We start from the raw sequence: 27,747 nt of genomic DNA, 5'->3' as shown, positions 1-27,747 counted from the left end.
AATATCCGACAAGGAATTGATACGAAACACTGGTATATGTATTTCTGGTGTTTAAACATTTTATTACAAGCAGTAAACCTACTATTAGCAAATTTAAACAATTGGTCCCTTAAGGACATTGAATCAATAAAAGGTTGAATTTGTTCCTGCTGTACTCCATTTTCTAATTGTACGAGTTGTATATATTTTTCTAAACATTGTTGGGTTGATCGAATTGGAGTTTAACCTTCTTTCTCGTCATCAGGGCAGTAAGAAATGTAGAACTATGATTATCGACATAAGTACTTGTTCTCCTAACAAAGTAGAACCCGGACCTTACGTGCATTTTTGCAAAATCAGTTATGTGGTTGCAGCATTTTCAATTGGGCAGAATACCATTTTAATAATACTATAATAAAAATGAGTATCATCCTAGTCACATTTTAGAACAAGGTATTGAAATTTCAAACGCAACTAACTACTTCTATCAGAAATAACACTTGCTTAAAACATAGATATTACGGGACGTGTGGCTTTCTGAAATTATAGGAGGACGAGATAGACTTGTTTCAACACAACATTTAACATGTCAATTTATGTTTTGTCAATATAGAAATTCAACATATACAAGAGATAATGAAAAGAGCCTACAAAATGAACATGGAATTTCAGATGGTGGTACAGAGATTAGGTGTATATGATTTGCAGATGATGCGGCGCTTATTGCAGAATCTGAAGAGGAAGGGCGATGAAGAATATGAGATGAAAATAAATGAAAATAATATGAGATGGAAAGACAAAAGTTGTGGTGATTGGAACGAAGGGATCGGTATCAAATATAGAAGTAGGAGGGGGAGAGAATAGAACAAGTGACTACTTTCCGATAAATAAGTGGTATTATTAGTGATGATATGAAATCTGAACACGAAATAAAAGCAATAATACGAATGAAAAAAGAAGCCTTTAGGAGGAATAAAAGTAAGAAAATACTATTTTGTGGGACCTTTAATAAAGAGTTGAGAACAAAAGATAAAATGTTTCCTGTGGGGATATTGTGCTGTATGAATCATAAAATTGAACATTACTTAAAAAGGAAGAAAACCGACCTGAAGCTTTCGGAATGTGGGTGTGGACAAGGATGGAAATAATTTGCTGGGTCGAGCAGAAAACAATTGACATGCTAAAAATGGAGGGAGAGAAAACAAATTTTAATGTTTACCACGAATCCTACATTTGTGTCATATTTGAGGTAATATATTGTTGATAATGTTTATGAAGTTTGTTATGGCTTTCGAATTGTTGCCATTAGTAAAGAAACAATGTGTAGCGTTTGTCTTTTTCCTCGAAGTTTGACAAATCCTACATTTGTGCATATTTGAAGATTTCATGTTTACAAAATATGTTATGCGCTTTGAATCATTGCCCTGAGTGAAGTAACAATGTGTAGTTTTTATTTTCCATTTCCCTGTAAGTTACTCGTATCGTACAGTTAAGCCATATTTGAAGTTCTAAGTTTGCGAAGCATGTTATGAATTATTGCCGTGTCAAGTTTTAATTTTCTGTACCTATAATTTTTAATTTTCCTAAAGGTTTTAAATCGTTGTCATTAGTTACTTAATTACATATAATTTAGTAGTTGTGTCTGTTCAGTTTTCAGTACTTTACAGTTTTCAGACCTTTTTCTACGTATTTCATAAATCCTACATTTGAACTAAATTTCAAGTTTCCATATTTACTGCAAGTATCTTATAAATTTTAATGGGTGAATAAGTACCAAAGTTGGGATTTTGGTTCATTTTAGTACCCTATATCTCGTAAATGGTTAGAGGTTAAATATTGAAATTTTATATACACCATGAATTTGATACAGGTTAGTGATGATCTTTATGCTAACTAAAATTATTGATACTTGAGAAAATTCTGAGTTGTTTTCTTGTTAATATACACATCGCGTGCTACATCTCTGTGTGAACGAGAACGAGATAATAGTAGCTTAATGATATTTTTCCATATCAGATATAAATTCCCGTTATGAAAAACTAATTACTGAATTGCTGCAACGTAAGGAATACACTAAATAAGTCTTTGGCTTAGTAGTAGTTTATCTACCAAATCAATCTCCTTATTGAGTTCTATCATGTTAATTTCTAATCTAATTGGGATCTCCAAGGCGTTTATATATACTATGTTTCTTTCGCAAGGAGCACATTCTTCTTACAGGGTTTATCTTACAAGGTTCTTATCTACACACCATTTCTACATATTTTCCATTTGGCAACATCACTAGCCCTCTGTTAGGTATCTCAGGTTTACTTCCTTATTACAGCTATCAGATAATGTGAATATTTTTGTGGAACTTCTGATTCTATTTCATTTAATTCACTATTTTGTTCCTTACTATTCGTTCACAATCTATTTTGATTTTAAAACGACGCACCTTTAGTGCAGTTGAAATCTGTAGAATTGCTACTCTAAGAGGTAATATCCACATTTAAATTATCAGGTACTCAATTTATCAAGAAGGAAGTAGAAGACAAACCTTAAGGCTTTTTTGTTCACGAAAACCAGGAAGTGAGCTTATATAGATGCCAATGATGTTTCTATTTGCTTTATGACATTGTACTGTAGTCTGAAAAAGAATTTTAAATTATACAAGTAACAATAATGGAACAAATAGATGTAGAAATATAACAGTCATGGATTTTTGAGGGACTGGATTCCTTTATTGCAGTTTAAATCTTCTGTTTAAACAATTTTATAACTGTAGTTCTGATAATTTTGATTACTGCTAGTAAATGTATAGTTCAACTGCTAACGCAATCATCTAACACTCATCGGATTACTAAAATACTTTTATAAGCTGAGAACTCTGTTTACAACATTTAGATAGAAAACTACTACAATAAGCATCGACATGTATTTCGCCAAACAAACAAATACATTTAAAATCTTATTTACCTCAGGATGTCACTAATTCATATTATGCCCCCTACATTCAAGTAAAACAATATGGTGTTCCCAATAACTAATAAAAGTCTTGTTTCAAAAACAATTTACATTTCTCTAAATATCTATACCAACTCATGTTAATATCATTCAACTGTTCCATTGATATGTTACCACTTTGTCCAATTAAGCACCCTTCAATTCTTCTACTAACGATATTAACACTGTCCAAATAATTAAAATCAGCCTAAGATTGTCCCGCGTGTTGCTTAAAACATAATTTACACAAACATACAAGAACCTAATGTTATCCGGATACTGCCACGAACTAAACTGAATGGAACATTATTACATCGCCTACAAAACATTATCATTAACAGATACTATCGTACATTTCCTTTTTTTTTTTTTTTTTACTTTTCACATTGTTTTCTTCTTTTTCTCCTATCGTTTCCCTTTACGTCCAGCTTTTCTAATTTCCCTGATATCTTCGAAACTCTATCCAACATCTCTTGGAATTGCTGATCTTTATTACTTAATTCCGTTCATTTTCTTTGCTTCAGCGTTTTTTTTTTAAACTTCCCTCTTCTTCTAGATCAACGAGTACTTTATATGTGCTTTTCGCCTATCGCTTTTTCAGTTTTCGCCTCTACCTCGCCGAAATCCATTTGAATTTCCCCTCCAATAGGGATTACTCTCCATTCAAATCACTGAGCTCATATATTTTATTCTGTGGACGGCCTTTGATTCCCACCTGAACCTGCAATCGAATATTTGGAGTAGAAAGTTATTCGAAAGATGAAATGATATGAACTCTTTAAGTTTTGCGTCCCACGATTATACAGGCTGGGCTAAAGGAGACGGTGAAGATCACAAAAGAATGAAATAGTGGAATGAAGAAAGTGTATGGAAACCGGAGAACTCCGATAAAACTCAAGCACACGGTGTTTGTCCACCACAAAGCTTATTTGGCGCGTGCTGGTATCGAACAAAGGACCCCATTCACCAGAGGTGACCGCTCAAGCACTGAGCCACCGTAGCCATCTTTCTTCGTTTAACTGATGATCAAGCAGCTCATCCGCAAAATTAGCCGTCTTCAAAAGCAGGGCCTTGCTTTTTAGAATCAGCTTCAAAATTTTACATCAAATTGTTTTAATCTGAGATCATCTTTTGTGCTTCTAATGTTTGAAGAACATTGCACTTACGGCAGCGCACCCCATTAGCACGACATTCACCTTTCAAATACTGAAGCTGATAGTTGCTACACTTTTCTCTGATTGTAGAATCAAAGGAAGAAGAATAGCAGGATTTTCGAAAAACAATCCTGGCTGACCTGCAGAGATATAACTAGTTTTACTATCTTCCTTTTTCCACTGCACTAAATGTTTTTCAATTTAACGAAGTTGCTATCGTTGAACTCATGAGATATTGAATAAGCTCATGTGCTCTTCGGTTATTTCTACCGCCGTAACAATATCTACTGCTTTCTAAAATGTCCGTTTTTCCACTGCCAATATTTGCATTCTAGAAATATGATTCTTGAGATCAATAACAAACTGGTCTCTCAAAAGAATGTTCCAGACATGCATGAACATTGTTGTGGGCGCTGCGTGATTTGTAAGTGCTATTACAAACTGAGCTACCTTTTCGTATTCAATCTGCAACTTGTACCATTCTGCTATCTCATGAGTTTTCTGTCCATAGTGCTCTATAACTAGATCTTTGAACTTTTCATACGATTTTACGCTGACATGCTTGGCAGACCAAATTCCTTATTTTCTCATATGTAAATCACCCCATTGGAGATAAAGTATCGACATATTCCTGTCTTCTAGCTATACGGACGATAATGCAAGTTGCTCGAATCTTTCTGTTAAATTTCATATTTCCCGATACCTACATCTAAAGGTTTGATAGTAGCGAAAGATGCAATTCGACTAATCTGAAGCATGAATCCCTGCTTCAGTCTGACAATCTATTGAAACAATTATCTGTATGTATTTTTGAGAATATTAGTTATTGCTAGTATAATATAGCTCAAATTCTGGTACAATTATATAACATTGATCTGATTACTTAAGCACTTTTATATACTGAAAACTCTGCTTACACCATTTAAACAGATCTTCAGGTTATCACCAAGTTTCGACACATATATTGCCATACAAATATTTGACATTGTTATTTATCTCAGGATGTGACCAAGTTGTCGAAGAGGAACACTTTCATTCAAAGGGAATAATCTGCTATCCCCAATAACTACTAAAACTAAAAAAAAAAAAAAGTTCTTGTTGGTTGTAAAAGCATTTACATTATCCTGAAAATCTAAACAAACTTAAAGTAACGCCCTTCAACTGTTCCATTAATACATTACCACTTTGTTCGATCAAACGGCATGCAACTGTTCTTTCAACATATTGAAACGTTATCCAATTAATTACAACCAATCTAACACTCTCCCGGCTATTGTACAAGAGCAAACTTACAAAACGTGCAATACACCAACATTTTTTCTGACTTTTAATGAAATGAAAGCTACTGTTCTAAGTGGAATACGAAGCACTATTCAGATCTGTATTCAAGGCTCATTCCCAACTGCCATTAAATCCAATACCAGTAGTACATATATGCTTGACGTTAGTCACTTGATCACTAATTGAAATAAGTTATACTCGAGTCTACGACCTACGCTGTTTGCTATATTCACTCTAAGTCGTTGAAACGCAAAACCAAGGAAACAAATACTGTTTACTTCCATGTTTGTGTTGAGTTATTGCTTATAACAGAAACGAAGCATTTGCTATTTTTGTTATGTGATTATGTAAGAAGTTATTTTCAGCTCAGTGCTGTTCGTCCATCATATTTTTAAATTCAAGTTCTTAATATCTAGAGATTTCAAACAGAGATACGTTACTAATAATTTCACTATACTCTTTAGTAATTTTATTATCATTAAATATTAAAGGGTACCATGATAACCTGAAAGCAGATTTGTTTGTTAAATCAATAATTAAACACATACCTTTTAATAAAATTCTTGGCTCGGGTAAAGAATAAGTTCCAAAAGGATAACTAATTTAAGCACGTGCAGACAAATATTTAGTAGGTTAAAACCCTAATATAATCTAATATTCTATTTCAGGATTGGGGTACCAACGCAAACTTGGGCACTTAGATTTCTATGTCAACGGAGGTTTCAATCAACCTGGGTGTCCTAAAAGTCCGAAAGCGTGGGTTAGTAGCATATTTCGCAATATGGATGCCAGGGGAGGAGCTCTCTGTAACCATTTGAGAGCAATGACTTACTTTGTGGTGTCAATTGATACCTGTTACTTCGTTGGCAAAATTTGTCCGAACTACGACTCATATAATCAGGTAAATATTATTACATTTTGCTAGAATTATGCACAATTATCTGAAATGCTAATTCCTATCGCAACCCTTACGACATTTAGAATATTACATTCTGCACATTATGCTTAGCATTTAACATTACGATAGTATAAAAAACTATGAAACTCTATAAAGAAAAAAAATAGTTTTATTGTCATCAGTACTTTATTTAAAAATGGAGTTTATTTTAACAGTGCAAAATCAATTCTTCAAAATATTTTGGTCGAAGATATATGGTGTATTTATTCTCGTAAAGCTAGAATAATGCTGTCGGGCCCCATCTATGATATACGTGTACACTGTCTGTCAACATTAATATTTAATAATTCATGATATTTCGAAATTCTGCGCAAAATTCATTATCACATTAGTTTTTTTATATTAATATCCTCCAGGAGTTTCAATTTTGAAAAGTATATAAAGTTTCTGTCAAATGTTTTTCTTTAATATATGAAACATTATTTTGATATATTACCTGACCAGCGAACGAGTGCGGGTGGCCGGTTTTGGAACTAAAATACAAACAACAGTGTTTGTAAGCAGATTACTTTCAATTAATCTATCACAGTTCTTTTTGTCCTATTTCTAATAAACCAATTCACGCATCTGTTCAAAGTTAGCTAAACATAATTCCAAAAGTTATACAAGTTATTTCCAGAACAATTTAAGGCACTGCAGAAAGAAAAATACCTACAACCCCTTCATAGGAATTTGGCAATAACTTGCAAACAACTAACCTTAGTGTTGTACAAAGAAACACTAAGACCGCAGCATTCAAGTGTAAGGAATTCCTACTTCTCGTATTAACAAAATCTCGAAGTTCATTATCGGGGGGGGGGGGGTGCGGGAAGACCATTCCCATATTTTTAAAGCACTGTTCAAAACATTTATGAAGTTGAAAAACAATGCTGTTGAAGATCAGGGGAGCAGAGTTGTCTTCAACATTGGGAGGCTGGCAGCTTTGGGGCTTATTCTGAGGGGACATCAAGTTCACCTCACCTTCTTTTGAAACACTCGGACACAAATCATCACATTTCTAAAAAAAAAAAAAAAAAAAAAAAAATCAAATCGGATTATTGGGGGGACAGTCCCCCCAGTTCCAAGATTGGAGAGGACATATCCTCCTTAACCCCTCGAGATTTGCGGCAGTGATTAAAAAAAGAAATACAAAATACGTTTTCAGGGTAATTCTGAAAGGCATTACGTTATTATAAAATTAATGTTACTTCTGAAACTGATTAGAATGAATAGATATGTATTTGAATAACAAAACCACTTGCATAAGTTATTCAAAGTATCAAGTTTGAAGAACGGAGTTTGTCTTCCATTGTTATCTCATTGTTGAAATTTACACGTGATGAAACAATTGGCGTAAATCACGCGGCAGCTTCTTACATGAATTCATAACGAAGAAGATGTGCCAATGTTATGTATCTAAGTTCAGTATTAGCGAAAAAAGGAAAAAAAAAGCCACCCGACCTCTTGCAACCATACGCAGCACATTTTAATACTTAGACTTGAAATAAAAATACAACTGTTTGAAGATGATTGCTTTTGTCTTTGCACATGGGGAAACAATATTGTGTTTTTCCAGGCAGAGGTAAGGAGGGGCAAGTTTTGTTAAACAAGGCCGTACCTCTGATATGTTTGAAGTATATGCAACTTGTACTTACAGGCTAAACTCAGTCCTCTGAAGTCAATCGACAAATGACTATGTATTACAGACACAAAGGTAACATTAGGCTCGCAAGTTTTAAAATTATATTGTGTATGAAAACAAACAGTAAAATTAATTCTTTGCCATCTGAGACTTAGAGTCTGAAAGAAATCCAGAGGGAGTTCAAGAGGAATTTCTGTACTTATAAATAAAAGTTGTGAGTTTATTATGTATTGGAGCAATAATACCTACGTTTAGATTACCCATATGCTGATGTTTTATCAATTATTTTATTTCACATTGCTGGAGTACGATAATAATCCTAAAAGAAGAACGCAGTGTAACCGGGTTTTAGAAGTCAGTCCCGAAAGACAAGCTATCCAATCCCATAGCCCTTTAAGAAAGGAAGGAAAATTTCTTCTTCACTTCCTCTTCCCCCAAAGGGTTCACATTCTTCGAAGAAATGAAATGAAATTTCTTTAGTTTAACGTCCCATGATAATGCTCTTTATGCTAGAAGAGATAGATGATTAATGAAAAAGAAAGATTGTAAAATTAATTTTTGTGCTCTCACTGGCATTTCAACGCAGAACCACGCACAACAAAGGCACACGCACTAGCCAATGGACCAATGGAGAGGACTTCCACACTTCCCTATTCCACCGCGCTTACCTAGAAACAGATGTAAACACAACACCAGCGCCTTCCGCCAAAAGCCGCACTAATATCTTGGTCAGGTAATAATTTACTCATACAAAGATAAGCACATTTTACTTATTTATATACTTTACATTTTGGATTATATAAAATATTCAAATATAGTAACTATGTCAACGAAGTAGAAAATATTTAACATTATATGAAACTGAAGCTTTTAAATAGAAGTAAATATGTGGTTTGTATCTAAAGGGGCCAATGTCACTCTTTTGCAAAAATGAGATGTTCGTCAATTTTAACGCCTATATATAGATATTTTCTTGTGCAAGAAAGACAAATGTTAATATGAATAGGATACATGCCAAACTATTTTGTGTTGACATTTGCTCTTTTGCATACAAAAAATATCCATTTATAGACCTTAAAAATGAAGATTATCTCATTTTTTTTAAAAAAATGGCATTAGCCATTTTAGATCCAAGCCACAGAAATAATATCCTTGCCTTGTAATTTAATGTCACGAAAGTTGTTGTCATGTACCTTTGACAATAAAGTCGCACCAATTTCTAGTGACATATGGCAGTTGATATTTGCACTTCCACTGAATCCGGTGGCTATAGACATAAGTTCAGAGAGCTTTGGAAAAAGAGCATGTTGTAAAAGCCACGGTAGTAGTTTTTGCATGTCAGTATTATCACAAACAATCAGAGAAGCCATCATATCCACATATTTTTCCGAAGATGCGAACTAAACATCACAAAATTTTTCCACACTGTCGCAAACGTTCTGCGTAGATACAAGTCCCAAGTCCACATTGTTAAAGCACTGTCGGCAGTTCCACGGCCATGAGTTAGCCCTCCAGTCCATTTCATCATCGTCATAAGTGTTTGTTGAATGGTCATGTCCATCAAAATCCCAGACCAAATTTTATCTGAACGCCTAATGGTAAAGAATTCTTCTGTCTTGAAATTTCCGTATTCCTCATTAGTCATCCTGTCTTGTAAACCATACATTTCTGGTAGATATAAGTGAGCAAACTTACAAGGAAGGGTCACGCAGTGGCTCCGCTGAGATCCGAACGAGACAATTGTGTTTGCATTTGAAATGCTATAACTAGATGAATCCCAAAGTTATACGTGCCACCGGGAGGAATATCGTGAGTTACAACATATTTTGTAATGTAAGAACTACAAACAAATTACATGGCAGAATAGTTTGAACCGAGTCATTTGTTCGGAAACGGTTGGGTAAGTGGAAAACTCAGCCAACACGTATCCCATCATTTTCAACGACAAACTTTTTGGAGTAAAAAAACTTTGTCCCAGGGTCCCCCGCAGGGTCCCAGACGGGGTCCAACTCAAAATTTTCAAATGGCAAGGGGGGTTAAGTGGCACATCATTTGAAAGCTGTTGTAAAATGAAAGAAAATGCAGCAGGTCTCGACTCTCTACAACAACCCTGTGCAAATTGGCGACGGGACGGGTCAAAGTGTAAACAAAAACTTAAGTGAAAAGTCCGTGGTCACCCCTATAAATCGGAAATGGTGAGACAAATGTGAAAACAGAAAAGGACGTGTGGTATTATTTTCAAAGTATAACGATTTAAGTGAAAACGTCTTGTCCCAGGTCCCCACATGGTCCCAGGTGGGGTCCAACTAAAAAATATCAAATGGCAAGAGAGGTAGGACATCGTTTGAAAGCTCTTGTTAAGAGAAAGAAGATGGAGCACGTCTCGACTTTCTACGACAACCCTGTCCAAAATTGCGGTGGGTCAAAATGTAAACAAATTGGAAAACAATCCAAGATGGCCGCGTAAAACCTATATCGAAAGGATAAGCATACCAAACTGCTGAAGCTAGGAAAACAAATTTGGCATTAATGTTGATTAGTAAGTGACTAAAATATGCAAAATGTTCAAAAACGCGACATCTTGAGTTCAAAATGCCGCACTATGTATCGAACGCATATCCAGCTCACACCACTGGTGTTGGAGAAGTGAACGTTTATGGTTAATAGTCCACAAAGTATCAAAGAGTATAATCTGTAATCCAATATGGCTGCCAGCGTGAAAAATGAGTTTGTATATAAACATGTTATTTCTTGGAATACTGTGACCAAGCCAACAAAGTTTGACGCAGTTCGATGTACTGAAATGACTTACATATGTTTGGTACTACTTGCCAATTTTGCAAATGATTTTTTTTATTTGGTATTGTTTGAAGTATTGAGATCAAACCAACGAATGACATACAAATGTAACCATCACCAATACGTTACAATAGAGCCCCCAACTTACTGGTGCAGCAACTTCTTTCTGTATGAACTACGTATGACAAAATTAGAAAAATACCCGAAGGTATTCAACTTTTTTTTTTTTTAAATATCAGTAGGAAGTCATAGTTGTGTGTTCATCGCATATTCGTTATATTCAAGTAAATAATGCCGAGAGAACCGTGACGAATGTGCATTAAGAAGAAACCATATATATGTTGTTACATTTTGACCCGCCACAATTTTGGACAGGGTTGTCGTAGAAAGTCAAGACTTGCTCCATCTACTTTCATTTAACAAGATCTTGCAAACGATGAGCTTCTTAACATCTCTTGCCATTTGAAACTTTTTAGTTGGACCCCACCTGGGACCCTGTGGGTACCCTGGGACAAGACGTTTTCACTTAAATTGTTGTACTTTGAACATAATGCCAGACTCCCTTCCTATTTTCAAGTCTCACCATTTCCGATTTATAGGGGTGACCACGGACTTTTCAATTAAGTTTTGTTTACATTTTGACCCACCGCAATTTTGGACAGGGTTGTCGTAGAAAGTCGAGACGTGCTCCATCTTCTTTCTCTTAACAAGAGCTTTCAAACGATGTCCTACCTCTCTTGCCATTTGATATTTTTTAGTTGGACCCCACCTGGGACCCTGCGGGGGACCCTGGGGCAAAGTTTATTTTTACCCCAAAAAGGTTGTCGTTGAAAATGATGGGATGCGTGTTGGTCGAGTTTTCCACTTACCCAACCGTTTCCGAACAAATGACTCGGTTCAAACTATTCTGCCATGTAATTTGTTTGTAGTTCTTACATTACAAAATATGTTGTAACTCACGATATTCCTCCCGGTGACACGTATAACTTTGGGATTCATCTAGTTATAACATTTCAAATGCAAACACAATTGTCTCATACGGATCTCAGCGGAGCCACTGCGTGACCCTTCCTTGTTAGCATAATGAATATGATCACTAGCATGGAAATAAGGGAGCACCTTCTGAACAGTTTCAAGTTCAGTTTTCAGTTTGCGGCTCTTTCAGCTTCAACAAACTGCTTAATCAGTGTAACCATATTGAAATGTTATACCCATTGTTGAACCATGTTTTTCTAGTTTTACAAGCATATTCTCAAATTTCTTGGCAATCACTTCGTAAAAATCACTGTCATCCACTGAGAGAACTCTAGACCTGTCAGAATTACAAAGAATATTCTCCACGGCCAATTGATGTTCTGAGAAATTCAAACACATCAGGATTATATGTCCCAAAGCAAGATGTGTTAACAAGTGACCTCTTAACGCTAGAGCATACGCATGTCCTGCCAACATCTTATTAATCGACTTCGGCGCATATATGACACTTACAAGCTCCTTCAAACCACTTCCTCCAATAGCTCAGCTGACAAAGCCAATAGCTCCCATATAAGACATCAGAAGATGAAAACCGCCTAGTCTGACAATAACGTTCATAAAAGAAGAGTCTTTTTCCTTCACAGAAGAAACGATATCCTGAGCTTTAATGTAAAGTGGCTGATCAAAAGTCACAAAGCATGTCTGTTTCTTTCATTCTTTACATTTCTTAATGGCCAATAGTAAAAATGTGTAAATAGTATCATTATCATTTAGCGGAAAAGAAAAGAATGGCAGACATAGTACTTTTGACTTGGAAAACGAATTTAACTGGGTCATCTCGTCCATAAACCCATTAGAACAACAAATATTAGGAATTTCGGTCCATTTACCAAATAACCAGATCAAATCTGAAGGCGAAGGCATCACAACATCGGAAGCAGTATTCATGTCTTATAAATCTATCATCATAATCTTTTTCAGACCAGATTCCTGACGCTGCTAAAATATCTTTAACCCTTATCCGGACAAGACATTTTTGTAACGTAAACGGGCAACAGGGGCCTGTGAGGCCCAGTATATATTTTAAGTGCAGAATACACAAAATCAATGCCTATTGTCACTTACTGTTCAGACTAGTCTAGAATGTACCGGTATATATTTTTGTGAAGTAGCGAAACTTCGTGTCACGCTTTTGTAAGCCGACCAAGCAGAATAGCAAATCCGGTGCAGACATTTTTGTAACGTAAACAAGCAACCGGGGCCTGTCATGCCCAGTATATATTTTAAGTGCAGAACACTCAAAATTCAATGTCTGTTGCCGCATACTGTTCCGACTAAAGGCTACAATAGTCACGTGTTCAATATATAATTATGTGACAATTTGATCTAATATTTGACAGGAATTTCACTAAAGTTATACGGGGCATCCTAGGCCCCGGTTGCCCGGTTACGTCAGAAAAAGATTTTCAATTTTTTTTTTACAAAAAAGATTTACCAACTCGATATGTTTATGATTTTAACTTCGACGAAAGATAGAAGAATTCAGTATTTTATGTCTTCGAAATATGTATGGTTATTGAGAAATTTTAGAAAAATGAAGCTACTGGGTCTGGGAGGCCCCGGTTGCCCGGATAAGGGTTAAAGGAACAGGTCCAAATTGCCCCATTACTTTTGCAGATGGTATTGTCGAAAGTCAAAGTATTCTTTTTCCGGAGCAATAGCTGTGCTTGGAGTGATAGAGTGTATGCCACGCATAGCATGGAAGATATTGTAACCATCCAAAGTGTTAGTGGTAACCTCGGTGTTATCAAAAGTGAATTGCGAAAATAAACACTCCTTTATTGAAGTCGGTGGGTACATGATGCTAGATATTTGAAATAGTCGTGTCTCATTGTAGTAGAATCCCATATAAGAAACAACGTTGATTAGATTTTTAGATCCGTATTTTTTAAATAGAAATAAAGCGAGACCAATTTGCAAGGGTGACAGAAATGATCGAGGTTTTGATGCGGCGATCAGTTTGTCTCCTTTTTTTCCAAAGATCCACGGTTTTGTTTTTGTTTTTTGTTAAAATTATTCGCCGTAAGAATACGTTTAACGATTCCGGAACAATGTCATTTACAACGTGCAGAAAATCATTAGGAGGAGGATATGTTGATGTTTCATTGTTTCATATACCTTGCTTCGGGTATCCTCCAAAAGAATCGCTGCTGCTACTTCGACTATTCTCAGACCCTTTTCATTTTCATTGTTTTTCTTATTTACGTACCATGCGTCAGTAACTGCGTTACACCGAGTACTGCGGAAGCAAACAACCGGAGATTTTGAGCAGTTTGGACAACGAGAATATGCTCACCATATTTCTGTAACAATCTATTTTTCACTGTTTTTGGATCCGGACAAAATTCTCGTTTGATTCCATCTATAAGTTCTATTAAAATAAATTGACATTCATCACTGTTTGCATGCAGGAACTCTCATATAGCTTCCATAGTTTCATCTACGTTTGTAGCCGGTGGACGATGTTTCCCCTTGACAGTTCTTGGGGCTCCAGATAATTTTTGCATGCACAGGTTTGCATCTGCTGCAACTAGATTGAGCATAAACTCAACTCGTTCAATAATTTTACGAGTCCGTTCATCATTATAGTTTCTCGCGGATTTTAAGATTATGTCCTTAACAGTTAAACTTCGCACGTCGTACACAACTTCGTGATTACTTTAGCTTTTATTGTTTTTCTTTTTTTTTTAAAAGAATTCTGTTAATTCCTTTGCACACAAGAAGCATATTTTTAAATGTCAAATGTAATTTCGCTAGATCACAGCGAAGGAGACGGAACTCTGGTTTTAAGCTTGCGCTTAAATGATCTGACATACTTTTCATCCGTATTTTGCTTAGGGCACGCATCTTGAACGATTACGGAAGTTAATCCTCTGAATAATTGTATCTTCTTATCACCTCTCTTAGCACAATACGCTCGAAAAGAATTTAACATTTCTCTTTCACTACACAAGCAGGACCTTCTGATAAATTCGCAAATAAAACACTACTGTTCAGAAGTCATCATCATCACAATTCTTCACTTACAATATATGACTGTGAATTACCGAATAGAAATAGATTCTGGGTTTTCAAGCATCTGTGGTCCCTTTTGAAGAGTTAGCAGAACGGATACTGCAATTCGACACAACGGAGACCCGTTAGAATTATCCAGGTGGTTAAGCATCTTCTGCCACGAGATTGTGTACTGAAGGCAAAATAAAATTAAAATTTTAAAGACATGAGTGCAAAGTGGTAAAAGTACTAAGAACAAACGACATAAATACAAAAAGAAATACCTTTTATAGGTACGCAGAAAGAAATGTTAATTTCCTATGGCTGTTTCATCGAAATTATTGATTCTACGAAAAAAATGTATAGGACCAGAATTGCAGCAAATGTTATGCACTTTGGTTTAGATAACAACTTATTTTGTGCTAGAATGTAAGGGAGCCGAGTTATTTGTATATATGCCGCCATCTTGGTAAAATGACGCCTGAAACAGAATCTTCCTAAAATAGCATTATATATATATATATAATGCTATTTTAGGAAGATTCTGTTTCAGGCGTCATTTTACCAAGATGGCGGCACTAGCGGAAATCTCAAGAGGTTGCAGATTTATTATGTTATTTAGAGCATCCTAATACACACTTTTATCAAGTTTCTAAAACTACCTCACTTAATGCAATCTAAAATTACCTATTAACTGGACTAAAAGCAGTTAGTGGCAAATCTTTTGTACAAACTGCACAGTATGAGAATTAACTCTGTCATATCTGTAGTTCGGTTATAGGAGATAAAGGTTTAAGAACAATGCAAGTTATTAATATAAACTATGAAAGAAATTATTGACTTATATCACCATAAATGATATACAAAAAAAAGTTTTCAAACAAAGAAAAAATAACGTTGAAATTTCGCGGAAAGTAACCTAAATTAAACACACTAAATATGAATCAGTTAGCGCGTTGTTATCGCGATTCAGTGGGCTAGGCGCTTCATTGGCATTCTGGAGTTTTGTTTTAGATTTTTTTTTTTTGATTTGTGATTGGTCAGCGATGTCACACATTTTCTTATCTTAAGATATTTTTAAATATTTGGAAGTTTCAATATTTGAATTACCAAAACTTCATTAATAATAATAATAGTAATAATTATTATTATTAACGCTATTATTACGAGAAAATAATAATAAAATTTGTTATTGTTATTATCTCTTAAAGATGATAAGTTAGAAGCTCATAATCGCTCAGGTCACATCATTACAAGCGTACACGTGACGTTTGGAAAGATATTGAGGTTTTCTTTAGTGTTGCCCACGAGAAGAGGAATTTTTCACTTCGTTTCTTAAACAAAACAAAATCGAGAAGAGAATTAACATTTTAAATTCGATACTGGAAAAATGAAATGAAATCTTTAAGTTTTACTTCCCAAGGTTATGCCCGTCAGGTTAAAGAAGACGGTGATTACGAGGAGAACCCTGATGAAACCCACGAGGACTATGTTTGTCCACCACAAAGTCCACACGGCGAGAGCTGGGATCGAAACCAAGCACCGGAGGTGAACGCTCTACCACTGAGCCACACAATAATAATAATAATAATAATAATAATAATAATAATAATAATAATAATAATAATAATAATAATAATAATAATAATAATAATAATAATAATGGCTCCTGTGATTGTGTTTCAAAAGAGGATGATCCTTATATCAAATATGAAAAATGAGAATAATGTAAAAGTTTGAACGAGAGAATTAGAACGTGATGTGTTTGTGCTAGAGAAATTGAATTTCATGCACTTTTGCATAGCTACAGCAATCGGGGGCGAAACCAAATCTTTTTTGAATTTGTTTTTGCTCACGTATCGATATGGAATGAATGCGGTTTGTTTCAAGCTATTAATTTCAGTTCTCTATTCGAAGTTCAAGAGGATAGCAGGTTTGATTGTTCCCATGTTATTTGAAAAATGTTACAAGTTGAACATCATTAAGTTATGTGCTGAAAGACGCACTATGATAATGTGCTTCCTCATGCTATCTAGGGAAGAAACAAGTTGTGATACAGAGCGTATCATCGATGAATTGCTTCTGTTCACTTTCAAGACTTTGTCTGAAGTTTCCGAGAGTAGATTGAAGAAAGAGCCTACGGCTGAACCTCGCCTCATGAATAAAGCCACTTTCAATTCAATTCAATTTATTATTCCTAATGGAAGGAAATATGTTTACACGACTCCAAAAGTGCATTACCACCTGCAATTCTCCCTTTCCTGCAATAGCAGGCAACCCAAAAAGCTCAGCGCTTGGGTTGGTTGCACATTCGAAAGGCGTTGGACCAAACCTCAATTTTGTTACAAATATATCAGTGTGGCAAACTGCAAATAAGAGAATAAAATAAATTGTTAAGACTTACCATTTTATTATCGTGATGGCAATGGATGACATAAAAGTTACAAAATCATCTTACCTAAGCAGTTCAAACAAGGTGAATGGTAAGAAACACACATAAGAGGAAAGCAGTTTCTTTCCTTTTTCAAAAGAAAATCTCGTAAAAAAGAAAAAGATTATATAATGCAAAGGTTTAATATAAAAGCCTAACACCCCAAAACAAACATCCACACGACACAGAAAGAGAGAGAAACACAAATAAGGAACGCCAATGGCTTAGCTGACTAGCGGGCCTCTCATACAAGATAAAGAGATGGGACCCTAGTTGTAAACCTAATTGTTATAATAATAATAATAATAATAATAATAATAATAATAATAATAATAATAATAATAATTATTATTATTATTATTATTATTATTATTATTATTATTAAAAATCGTCTACTTTCCCAATCTCTGACCTACCTAAGAGCATGTCTGTATATAGCGGTCATGTGAGTACCTTTTGTCAATGAGTGGCCCTAAAGGTAAAAGGGATGCAAATCTCTGAGAGAGAGGAACAAAAAACTTTCTTATGATAAATTCTAGGGGAAAGTTCGAGGAATTGCTTCTGTCGGGGGCGTTCTTGTTTTTCGGGGACAGAAAATTGTATCGGCTAAGAAATTACAGTATATAATATTGCAAATTTGCAAGTGCATTTATTTACAATGCAATTTGAGGTAATAAAGAAATTGAGGACTTCGGGACAAACGACTTGTCAAGTCCAAAAAGTGAAACTATAAAGGAGATAGCTTCACAAGGATTTCTATTCATCTGATTTTCTTCAAACTTGGCACATATATACTAGACCGAAAATAAATGCACACATGTTTTTTTTTTTGTTTTGTTTCTTACGGAGAACAGGTTAAAGGAGGCAAAGGGTCCCTTTTGAAAAAGGGTACCTTTGATTTAAAAGGACCAAATTAAAGGTACGATACTCTGCCGATGCAAAGATGACTTCAAAGTACAAAATACGGGTTTTGAAGTTTTTCACAGAGAAGTTTTGCAGAGGCAATGCTCCTTCGAAATGAGAAAGGACCCCGAACAATTTTTATGGAAATTGGATTTCGGTGGAATTGCTTGGAACCGTGTTATGTTGTAGATATTATGTTCCTGAGAAAAAGTCTCAATGGACACAACCAAAAATCGTTGGCCGTTTGGCCACCATGAGACCACTTTCTTAAAAAAAAAGCCGAAGAAAACGACATTCGAGATTTTGGACAAAAATACTAAAACCGTGATGTTGTAGATATTGTGATTCCGAAAAGGTCCTTATGGCCATAACCACCAAACACTGATATTTGGCCACTACAAGGCTACTTTTTTGAAAACAGCCAAACATAGTGATATTCTGGATTTCAATGAAAATCAGTAAAACTGTGATGGGTTGTAGATGTTGTGATCCTGAGAAAAAGTCTCAATAAGCACAACCACGAATCACTGACCGTTTGGTAACTACAGAGCCACATTTTTGCCAACAGCAGAACTTAACGTTATTTTGGATTTCATAGCAATTGCTTGAAACGGTGATATGTAGTAGATATTGTGATTCTGGGAAAAGGTCTTAATGAGCACAACCACTAATCACTGATCGTTTGGCCACTACGAGGCCACTGTTTTGAAAGTAACCGAAGATGGCGATGTTCTTGATTTTGGTAAAAATGACTAAAACTGTGATATGTTGTAGATATTGAGATTCTGAGAAAAGGTCTTAATGGGCACAAACACTAATCAATGACCGTTTGGCCACAACGAGGCCACTTTCTTGAAAGTAACCGAAGATGGCCATGTTCTGGATTTCGGTAAAATCACTGAAACTGTGATATTTTGTAGATTTTGTGATTCTGAGAAAAGGTCTTAACGAGGATAACCACTAATCACTGATCGTTTGGCCACCACGAGGCCACTATTTTGAAAGTAACCGAAGATAGCCACTTTCTGGATTTCGGTAAAATGACTGAAACTGTGATATGTTGTAGATGTGGTAATTCTGAGAAAAGGTCTTAATGGGCACAAACACTAATCAATGACCGTTTGGCCACAACGAGGCTACTTTCTTGAAAGTAACCGAAGATGGCGATGTTCTTGATTTCGGTAAAAATGACTAAAACTGTGATATGTTGTAGATATTGAGATTCTGAGAAAAGGTCTTAATGGGCACAAACACTAATCAATGACCGTTTGGCCACAACGAGGCCACTATTTTGAAAGTAACCGAAGATGGCGATGTTCTTGATTTCGGTAAAAATGACTAAAACTGTGATATGTTGTAGATATTGTGATTCTGAGAAAATGTCCTAATGGGCACAACCAATAATTACTGACCGTTAGGCCACTTTTTTGAAAGTAACGGAACATGGTGATGTTCTGGATTTCGGTAAAAATGACTGAAACTGTGATATGTTTTAGATGTGGTGATTCTAAGAAAAAGTCTTAATAGGCACAACCATTAATCATTGAACTTTGGCCACTACAGGGCGACTTTTTTGAATGTAACGGAACATGGTGATGTTCTGGATTTCGGTAAAAATGACTGAAATTGTGAAATGTTGTAGATGTGGTGATTCTAAGAAAAGGTCTTAATAGGCACAACCATTAGTCACTGACCTTCGGCCACAACCAGGCCACTTTCTTGAAAGTAACCGAAAATATTGATGGCCTGTATTTCGGTAAAATTGACTGAAATTGCGATATGTTGTAACCATTGTGATTGTGAGAAAAAGTCTTAATGGGCACAGCCAATCATCACTGGCCGTTTGGACAATACGGGGGCACTTTTTTGAAAGTAACGGAACATGGTGATGTTCTGGATTTCGGTAAAAATGACTGAAACTGTGATATGTTGAAGATCTTCTGATTCCGAGAAAAGGTCTCAGTGGGCACACCCACTAATCACTGACCGTTTGGCAACAACCAGGCCACTTTCTTGAAAGTAACCGAAGATGGTGATGTCCTGGATTTCGGTAAAAATGACCGAAACTGTGATATGTTGTAGATTGCTGATTCTGAGGGAAGGTCCTAATAGGCACAACCACTAATCGCTGACCATTGGCCAGAAGCAGGCCGCTTTCTTGGAAGAACCGAAAATATTGATGGCCTGGATTTCGGTAAAAATGACTGAAATTGTGATACGTTGTAGATATTGTGATTCTGAGAAAAAGTCTTAATGGGTACAGCCAATAATCACTGGCCGTTTGGACACTACGAGACCACATTTTTTAAAGTAAGCTAAAATGGTGATGTTCTGGAATTAGGTAAAATGACTAAAACTGTGAGATATTGTAGATATTGTGATTATGAGAAAATGTCCTAATGGGAACATCCAAAATTTATTGACCGTTTAGCCACAACCAGGCCAATTGAAAGTAACCAAAGATGGTGACATTCTAGATTTCGGTAAAAATGACTGAAACTGTGATATGTTGTAGATGTTGTGATTCTGAGAAAAGGATTTATTAGGCACTACCACTACTCACTTACCGTTTCGCCACTACAGGGCCAATTTTGGAAAGTAATCGAAAATATTGATTTTCTGGATTTCGGTAAAAATGACTGAAACTGTGATATGTTGTAGATATTGTGATCCTGAGAAAAGGATTTAATAGGCACAACCACTAATCACTGACCGTTTGGCCACAACCAGGCCACTTTCTTGAAAGTAAGCGAGGATGGTGATGTTCTGGATTTTGGTAAAAATGACTGAAACTGTGATATGTTGTAGATCTTGTAATTCTGAGAAAATGGTACAACACCTAATCAGTAACCGTTTGGCCACTACAGGGCCACTTTTTGGATAGTAATCGAAAATGTTTATGTTCTGGATTTCGGTAAAAATGACTGGAACTGTGATATGTTGTAGATCTTGTGATTCCGAGAAAAGGTCTGAATGGGCATACCCACTAATCACTGACAGTTTGGCCATTACAGGGCCACTTTTTTAAAGTAACGGAACATGGTGATGTTCTGGATTTAAGTACAAATGACTGAAAAGTGATATGTTTTAGATCTTGTAAGGTCTCCATGGGCACACAAACTAATCACTGACCTTTGGCCACAACCAGGCCACTTTCTTGAAAGTAATCGAAGATGATGTTCTGGATTTCGAAAAAATAAAACTGTGATATGTTGTAGATCTTGTGATTCTGAGAAAAGGGCACAACCACTAATCACTCAACGTTTGGTAACTACAGGGCCACTTTTTGGAAAGTAATCGAATATGTTGATTTTCTGGATTTCGGTAAAAATGACTGAAACTGTGATATGTTGTAGATATTGTGATTCTGAGAAAATGTCCTAATGGGCACAACTAATAATTACTGACCGTTTGGCCACTACCGGGCCACTTTCTTGATTGTAACGGAACATGGTGATGTTCTGGATTTCGACAGAAGTGACTGAAACTGTGATATGTTGTAAATCTTGTGATTCCGAGAAAAGGTCTTAATGGGCACACACACTAATCAATTTCCGTTTGGCCATTACAGGACACTTTCTTGAAAGTAACCGAAAATATTGATGTCATGGATTTCAGTAAAAACGACTGAAACTGTGACATGTTGTAGATATTGTGATTCTGAGAGAAAGTCTTAATGGGCACAGCCAATAATCACTGGCCGTTTTGACACTACGAGATGACTTTTTTGAAAGTAAGCTACAATGGTGATGTTCCGCATTTAGGTAAAAATGACTGAAACTGTGATATGTTGTAGATATTGTGATTCTGAGAAAATGTCCTAATGGGTACAACAAATAATTACTGACCGTTTGGCCACAACCAGGCCACTTGAAAGTAACCAAAGATGGTGATATTCTGGATTTCGATAAAAATGACTGAAACTGTGATATGTTGTAGGTATTGTGATTCTGAGAAAAGGATTTAATAGGCACAACCACTACTCACTGACCGTTTCGCCACTACAGGGCCAATTTTGGAAAGTAATCGAAAATGTTGATATTCTGGATTTCGGTAAAAATGACTGAAATAATGGAGTGTCAGTGGGTCAATTGGATTAAAATTTTTAAGTGGGTTGTGGGTCAACAGGATATGACTCACTGCGACACACAACCCACCGTGACCCACTTTGACCAAACAATCCGTTCTGACCCAAGCTGACCCACCGAACTACTGTGACTCACCAACCCATTCTGCTCGGTGCATTGTAGACAGCTTCTTCTGAGCACTGGTGAATTTGTCTACGTTTTACTTTCAAGGCCTTCTTTTTTCTTCTTTTTCATTTGTTTCTATTGAAGAAAGAACTTCAGGCACTCTTGCAGAACTTTAGGAAATTGATCATATTTGCAATTGTAATAATAGCAATAGGACTTACTTCTTGACTTTTCAGACACAGCCTAAGAGTTTTTAGAGGAGCTAACTACTTGTTTTATTTTGAATCACCTATAATGTATGAATTATTATATAAAAATTTAATATAACTATGTATGTGTGATCATCAACATCAAAGTCAACTGAAATTACATTTGGCATATACATAGTTAGGCCCTAATCTCAATATCATTTTTAGAACTCCCTTTTGTTGGGGGGGGGGGTATTTTCTATATATAGGATTGATTTCTAAAAATAATCGAAAACGATCGATATTAGTTGACTGCCTAATATTGATATTAGGCAGTCCTTGATATGAACCACCGTTACTGCCATGATATAAATTTAACTTCAACTGCTTCTTCAATGTTCTTCTTCTTTTTAGTTTTTACTTTCTATGGCTAGAGTCGAGGGTGAAAAAAAATATGCTGTTCAGAAAATGCTGTTTACAATGCAGTGAGCAGAGTGGGTCATGGTGGGTGATGGGTCGCAGTGGGTCACGGTGGGTGGTGGGTCACATGCTGTTGACCCACGTCCCACACAGAAAACTCGACCCACCGACCCACTGACCCACTCACCCACTCCAACTCTGGTTAACGTTTCGGCGTCTGGAGTAAACAAGTTCTGCCAGGGGAACTTTTTTCTTTCAAAATATATTTTTATATGTTCATATTTATTATTATTATTAAATACTTTTTTGTATTTTTTCCTACATTATCTTAGATTAGTGACCGCGGTTTAGGATAGATTATGTAAAGTCAAATACGGTTATGTATGTTTACATTTTCGTTTCTTTCTTTCAAAATGCACTCCTATCTGTTCCCGTAGTCCAAACGTAGGCATACACCTCTGTATTGATCAACTATAACATTCTAGTGTATGAGTTTATTTGCTTCGGCTCTTCTGAGCTTAAGATGTAAGTAAAAACATATTAAGAACAAATAATAAAGAAACTAAGTGTACCTGATGGATAAAAATAAGAAATTATATAAAATGCAATGAGCTGATCAGTACGGTACTGTATACGTACTTTTGGGCCACCCTGCATATTATTAATAATTTATTTCTTGCATTTAATAATAACTAGCTGAAAATAACCCCTTTTTGCATGGGTCAGATAAAATATCTATGTAAACAAACTGAACAACGAAACGAAAATATATCGGTAATTTTCTACTACTTTTACATATCGCGGGAAACGCCCCTTGAGACCCCCTGGTTCAAAATTTAAAAAGAACGCATCTGGCTCCCAAGCGATGGGAGCTGTATTTAGAATTCAACGCCTCTGTAAGAATCACCATTCATCTCAGCGACCGTGAAAACTAAGGATTTGATACTAATATAGGTCATTTTGAATTATTTTTACGTGTTTCTGTACATCTCCCCCCTCCCGGTAACCCCGACCCGCACGCAATGGTAGCTGATTTTGAAAGTCATCGCTAATTGAAGTGTCACCATTGATCTCAGTGACCGTGAAAACTATGAATTCGACACAAATATCGGCAATTTTCTAATATTATTACATGGCTCGGTAAACGTCGCCCTCCCCTGAGACCCCTGGTTCGATTTTTTAAAATAAAAACCACTTGGTCCTGGTCTGGGGCCTTGACAAAAGTATCCGTTATTAAAATTTAGTAACTTTTTGTCAACTCGTCTGATCCCCAGGCAGCACACAGACAGACACACAAGCAAACTCGAACAGATAGAACAAACAGCGTTCTTTCGCGTAGAATGTTGTTGCTTCCACCCAGCCTAAGTGCCGGAAGGCTTCTTTTATACGTAAACACGTCTATTGAATCTGCCTCTCCTATCGAAGTAATGGGTCGCGTGTAGTGCTAGTATTAGCTATTTTGTTGTTATTGACCTTGAAGAACTAACAAATGGTTTCACATCAAGTCACAAGTCGCTTTGGTCCGTGAAGTTGATATACAGTAGAAATGACCTATGCATTACTCACCCGTTGTGAAATAGAAATATTATGTTGGTTTTATCTGAACACCCACAAATCTGTTATAGCAAGAGGCCTTTCCACAACTATTTCCAATCTAGATTAAATTTCACGGCTAACTTTTTGAATCATACACAAGAGTATCATTGATATGTTAGTGTTAATAATATTTATGGAACCAAAGACAGGTTTTAAACTACCAAACTGTGCTGTGCATAAAGTCGGAAATCTTATAGAGTGGTTTCATCCGTGTGTCTGTTGACAGATACCAAAGCAAAGACAGAAAGTGATATAGAGACAGGGGCGGATCCTAGGGGGGCGAAGAGGAAACTTTCTTATTTTTTATATATAAATAAAATCCATCCCAGAGTTTGGAACCCTTAAAAGTAGCATTATGACAACCCACCGCCCCCCCCAGAAGTCGGTCCTGGATCCGCCCCTGTATAGAGAAATGGTTTTCTGCTATTGATTCTTCATCCAATGAATAGAATAGGTTCCATCTCATCCGTTAACTTTATATTGAACCCAGAAGTGGTTCAAATTAGCAAATTCCGGTTCTAACATTTAACCCATAGATGAAAACGGTAACATACATGAAAACGTTTTTTTTTTTTTTTTGTAAACGATTGCGCGTGTATAGGCAACATATCATGGTCATTCAGAATCTCTACTAAAATTGAAAATGGTTTAAATTTATTATTACTTCCGGTTTCAACAACAGTTTCAACTTTCATCGTCATAGCATAAAACGGTAACATAGCGAGAACTAATTTTTGAAAACGAGTTATCATCTAGAGTCAACATCATGGGTACACAAAATATTCTACCGAAATTATAAATGGTTGAAATTTACTATTACTTCCGGTTTCAATTTCCAATTTCCGCCTAATAGAAATAGTAAATGCTTCAAGATGTGGTCTTTTGCAATTAATTCAGTATCCAAAGAATATATTTTATTTCCTCCGTTAACCTTCTACTCAAACCGGAATTGCTTCAAATTAGCCATTTCCGATTTCAACGTTTGTCGATATATAAAGAAAATGATAACGGGTAGTGAGAAGTGGTTTCTGCAAACGATTTAGAGTCTAAAGACAAATATCTACAATACTAAATTTGGCTGTAGTTAGAATTTATTATAACTTCTGGTTTCAATAACGGTTTCAACGTTTATCACTATAGAATGAAAATGGCAGCAGATAGCTAGAAACAGTTTTAAGCAAACGATTCAGCCTCTCAACAAACATATCGTTACTATCCATATAACTCTACTAAAACTGGAAGTTGTTCAAATTTACTAGTACTTCCTGTTCCAATACTGATTTCCGTAGAGCAAAAATGGTAAAAGATATTAAGAAGTGGCTTTTTGCAATCGATTCATCGTCTCAAGAATAGCCTCCTCCATTTCCGTGGCAGCTTTGATCAAAGCAGAATTTGTTAAAATTAGCCATATTCTGTTTGAACGTTCCTCGCCATAGAGCAAAAACAGTAACAGATAGAACAGTTTTGTCCAAACGATTTACCGTCTCTAGGCAACATACCATAATTATTGTCAACACCCTACCGGAACAGGAAGTGGTTCAAATTAACTATTACTTCCTATTTCAATTCTTGTTTCCAGGAATCAAAACAATAGGAGATATCAAGATACGGCTTTTTTAAATATATCAGAGTCGTAAGGAAATGTTCCTCCAAGAATTCAGCATCCCAAGAATACTTTCCACCAATTCCTATTCAAAAAAGAAGTAGCTGAAGTTAGCCAAGCTCGTTTTCAACTTGTATTTCTACATTTTTAATCTATGACTAAGAGTTTCAACTTGTTGCATATATTAGAGGAGTTACCAGTACCAATACCAAACTAAAAGAAGTGAGTATCGTTTCACAGTATGAAACGAAGATTTCCAAACAATATGAATTCAATAGTGAAACTTGAAGTAGTGTTATCATCTGTCACAAAAGAAAATGTACGTTTTTCGCGGGATAGTATGTTTCTATCACCTCTCGATTTAATTAAATGTTTTAAAGGACCAATCCCTAACCATAAATCGATAAGCGTATTACCTCTCGTTTTGCAGCTCAGACAAGATACGATAGAAATATCGTAAACCTTAATAGAAAGACAAAACAGCTACGTTCTTTTACAAGCTTGAAACTTACGAATATTAGCAGTATATATTTACAGAGTAGGGAGTTTCTGCTACGTTATTCCGTAGTTCATTGGATCCTACAGAACTACCACCCAGATGCTATGTGAGCTTTGTGGTGGACAAATACCGTGTGCGTGGGAGTTTCCGGGGTGGTCCCGCTTCCTCCCACTGTTTTCATTCCACCAATTCATCCCATCATCATCCATACAGCCTGAGCCGTAGTTACCTAAAGAACGTATGACAAAGTCAAGTACTTGACCTACTAAGTAGAATTTGGTACGCTACCTTTAAACCACGGAGGCCAAAACCGTGAACTGGCGTGCTCATAAGATCAGTGCAATTTGTAGTTATGTTCAATTAGCAAGCCAAATACCAAATGATGTTACATGTTCCTGTATTCTTTATATCATAGTATGATACTACAAATATAACAAAATATTATGATAAAATAAATCACCAAGACGCCAGGGCGGATTAGGTGTTCCTGGAACGGTGGCTCAGTGATTGAGCGTTCACCACTGGAGGATGGGGTCCCTGGTTCGACCCAGGTCTCGCCAAATGAAATTTGTGGTGGACAAACACCGTGTGTGTGGGTTCTCGACGTTCTCCCGTTTCCTCCCACTTTATTAATTCCACCATTTCATTTCATTTATTCCACCATCATCACCGTCTCCTTTAGCCTAGCCGGCATAACTGTGGGACGTAAAACTCAAAGATTTCATTTGCATTGTTTTGTTTTCGTATTACTAGTAATAGCAGTAGTGGTATTCGCTGTCGTATTAGTATACTAATAAGTAGTAGCAGTAGTTGTAATAGTAACAGTAGTAGCAGTGGCGGCAATAGTGGAATTAGCACTAGCATTCGTAATCGCAATAGTAATAATAGTATTAGCAGTAGTAGTTGTAGTATTAGTATCACATACGGTGTAGAAGTTTTACATCTTCTCTGTTACTTGTAATGCATTAATGAGTGTAGTATAAGACTTTTACGTCCATGATCTGTATTATTGTATAATAAACATAGCTGGACAGAGCAAGCACAAATAACAAATAGACAGACAGTATAGGGATATAGAAAAACAAACCTTGGGTAACTTTTCACACGA

The 27,747-nt window shown here is 36.0% G+C and overlaps 1 protein-coding gene across 1 annotated transcript in view; it reads left to right on the top strand.

Moving 5' to 3' along the window:
- The window catches only part of LOC145669124 (pancreatic lipase-related protein 2-like), a 217,691-nt gene that overhangs the window by 112,046 nt on the left and 77,898 nt on the right, over positions 1 to 27,747 (top strand). Inside the window, exon 8 of the mRNA XM_081737470.1 lies at positions 6,068 to 6,300. Within this exon, the coding sequence (XP_081593596.1) occupies positions 6,068 to 6,300 (233 nt within the window). The remainder of the gene's footprint in view (positions 1 to 6,067; positions 6,301 to 27,747) is intronic.

Source organism: Thermobia domestica, chromosome 13 (genome assembly GCF_964235325.1).
Source record: "Thermobia domestica chromosome 13, izTheDome1.hap1.1, whole genome shotgun sequence".
NCBI classification, from domain to species: Eukaryota; Metazoa; Arthropoda; class Insecta; order Zygentoma; family Lepismatidae; genus Thermobia; species Thermobia domestica.
The sequence above is the reverse complement of the archived record's forward strand: the minus strand, read 5'-3'. Positions and strand labels throughout refer to the sequence as shown.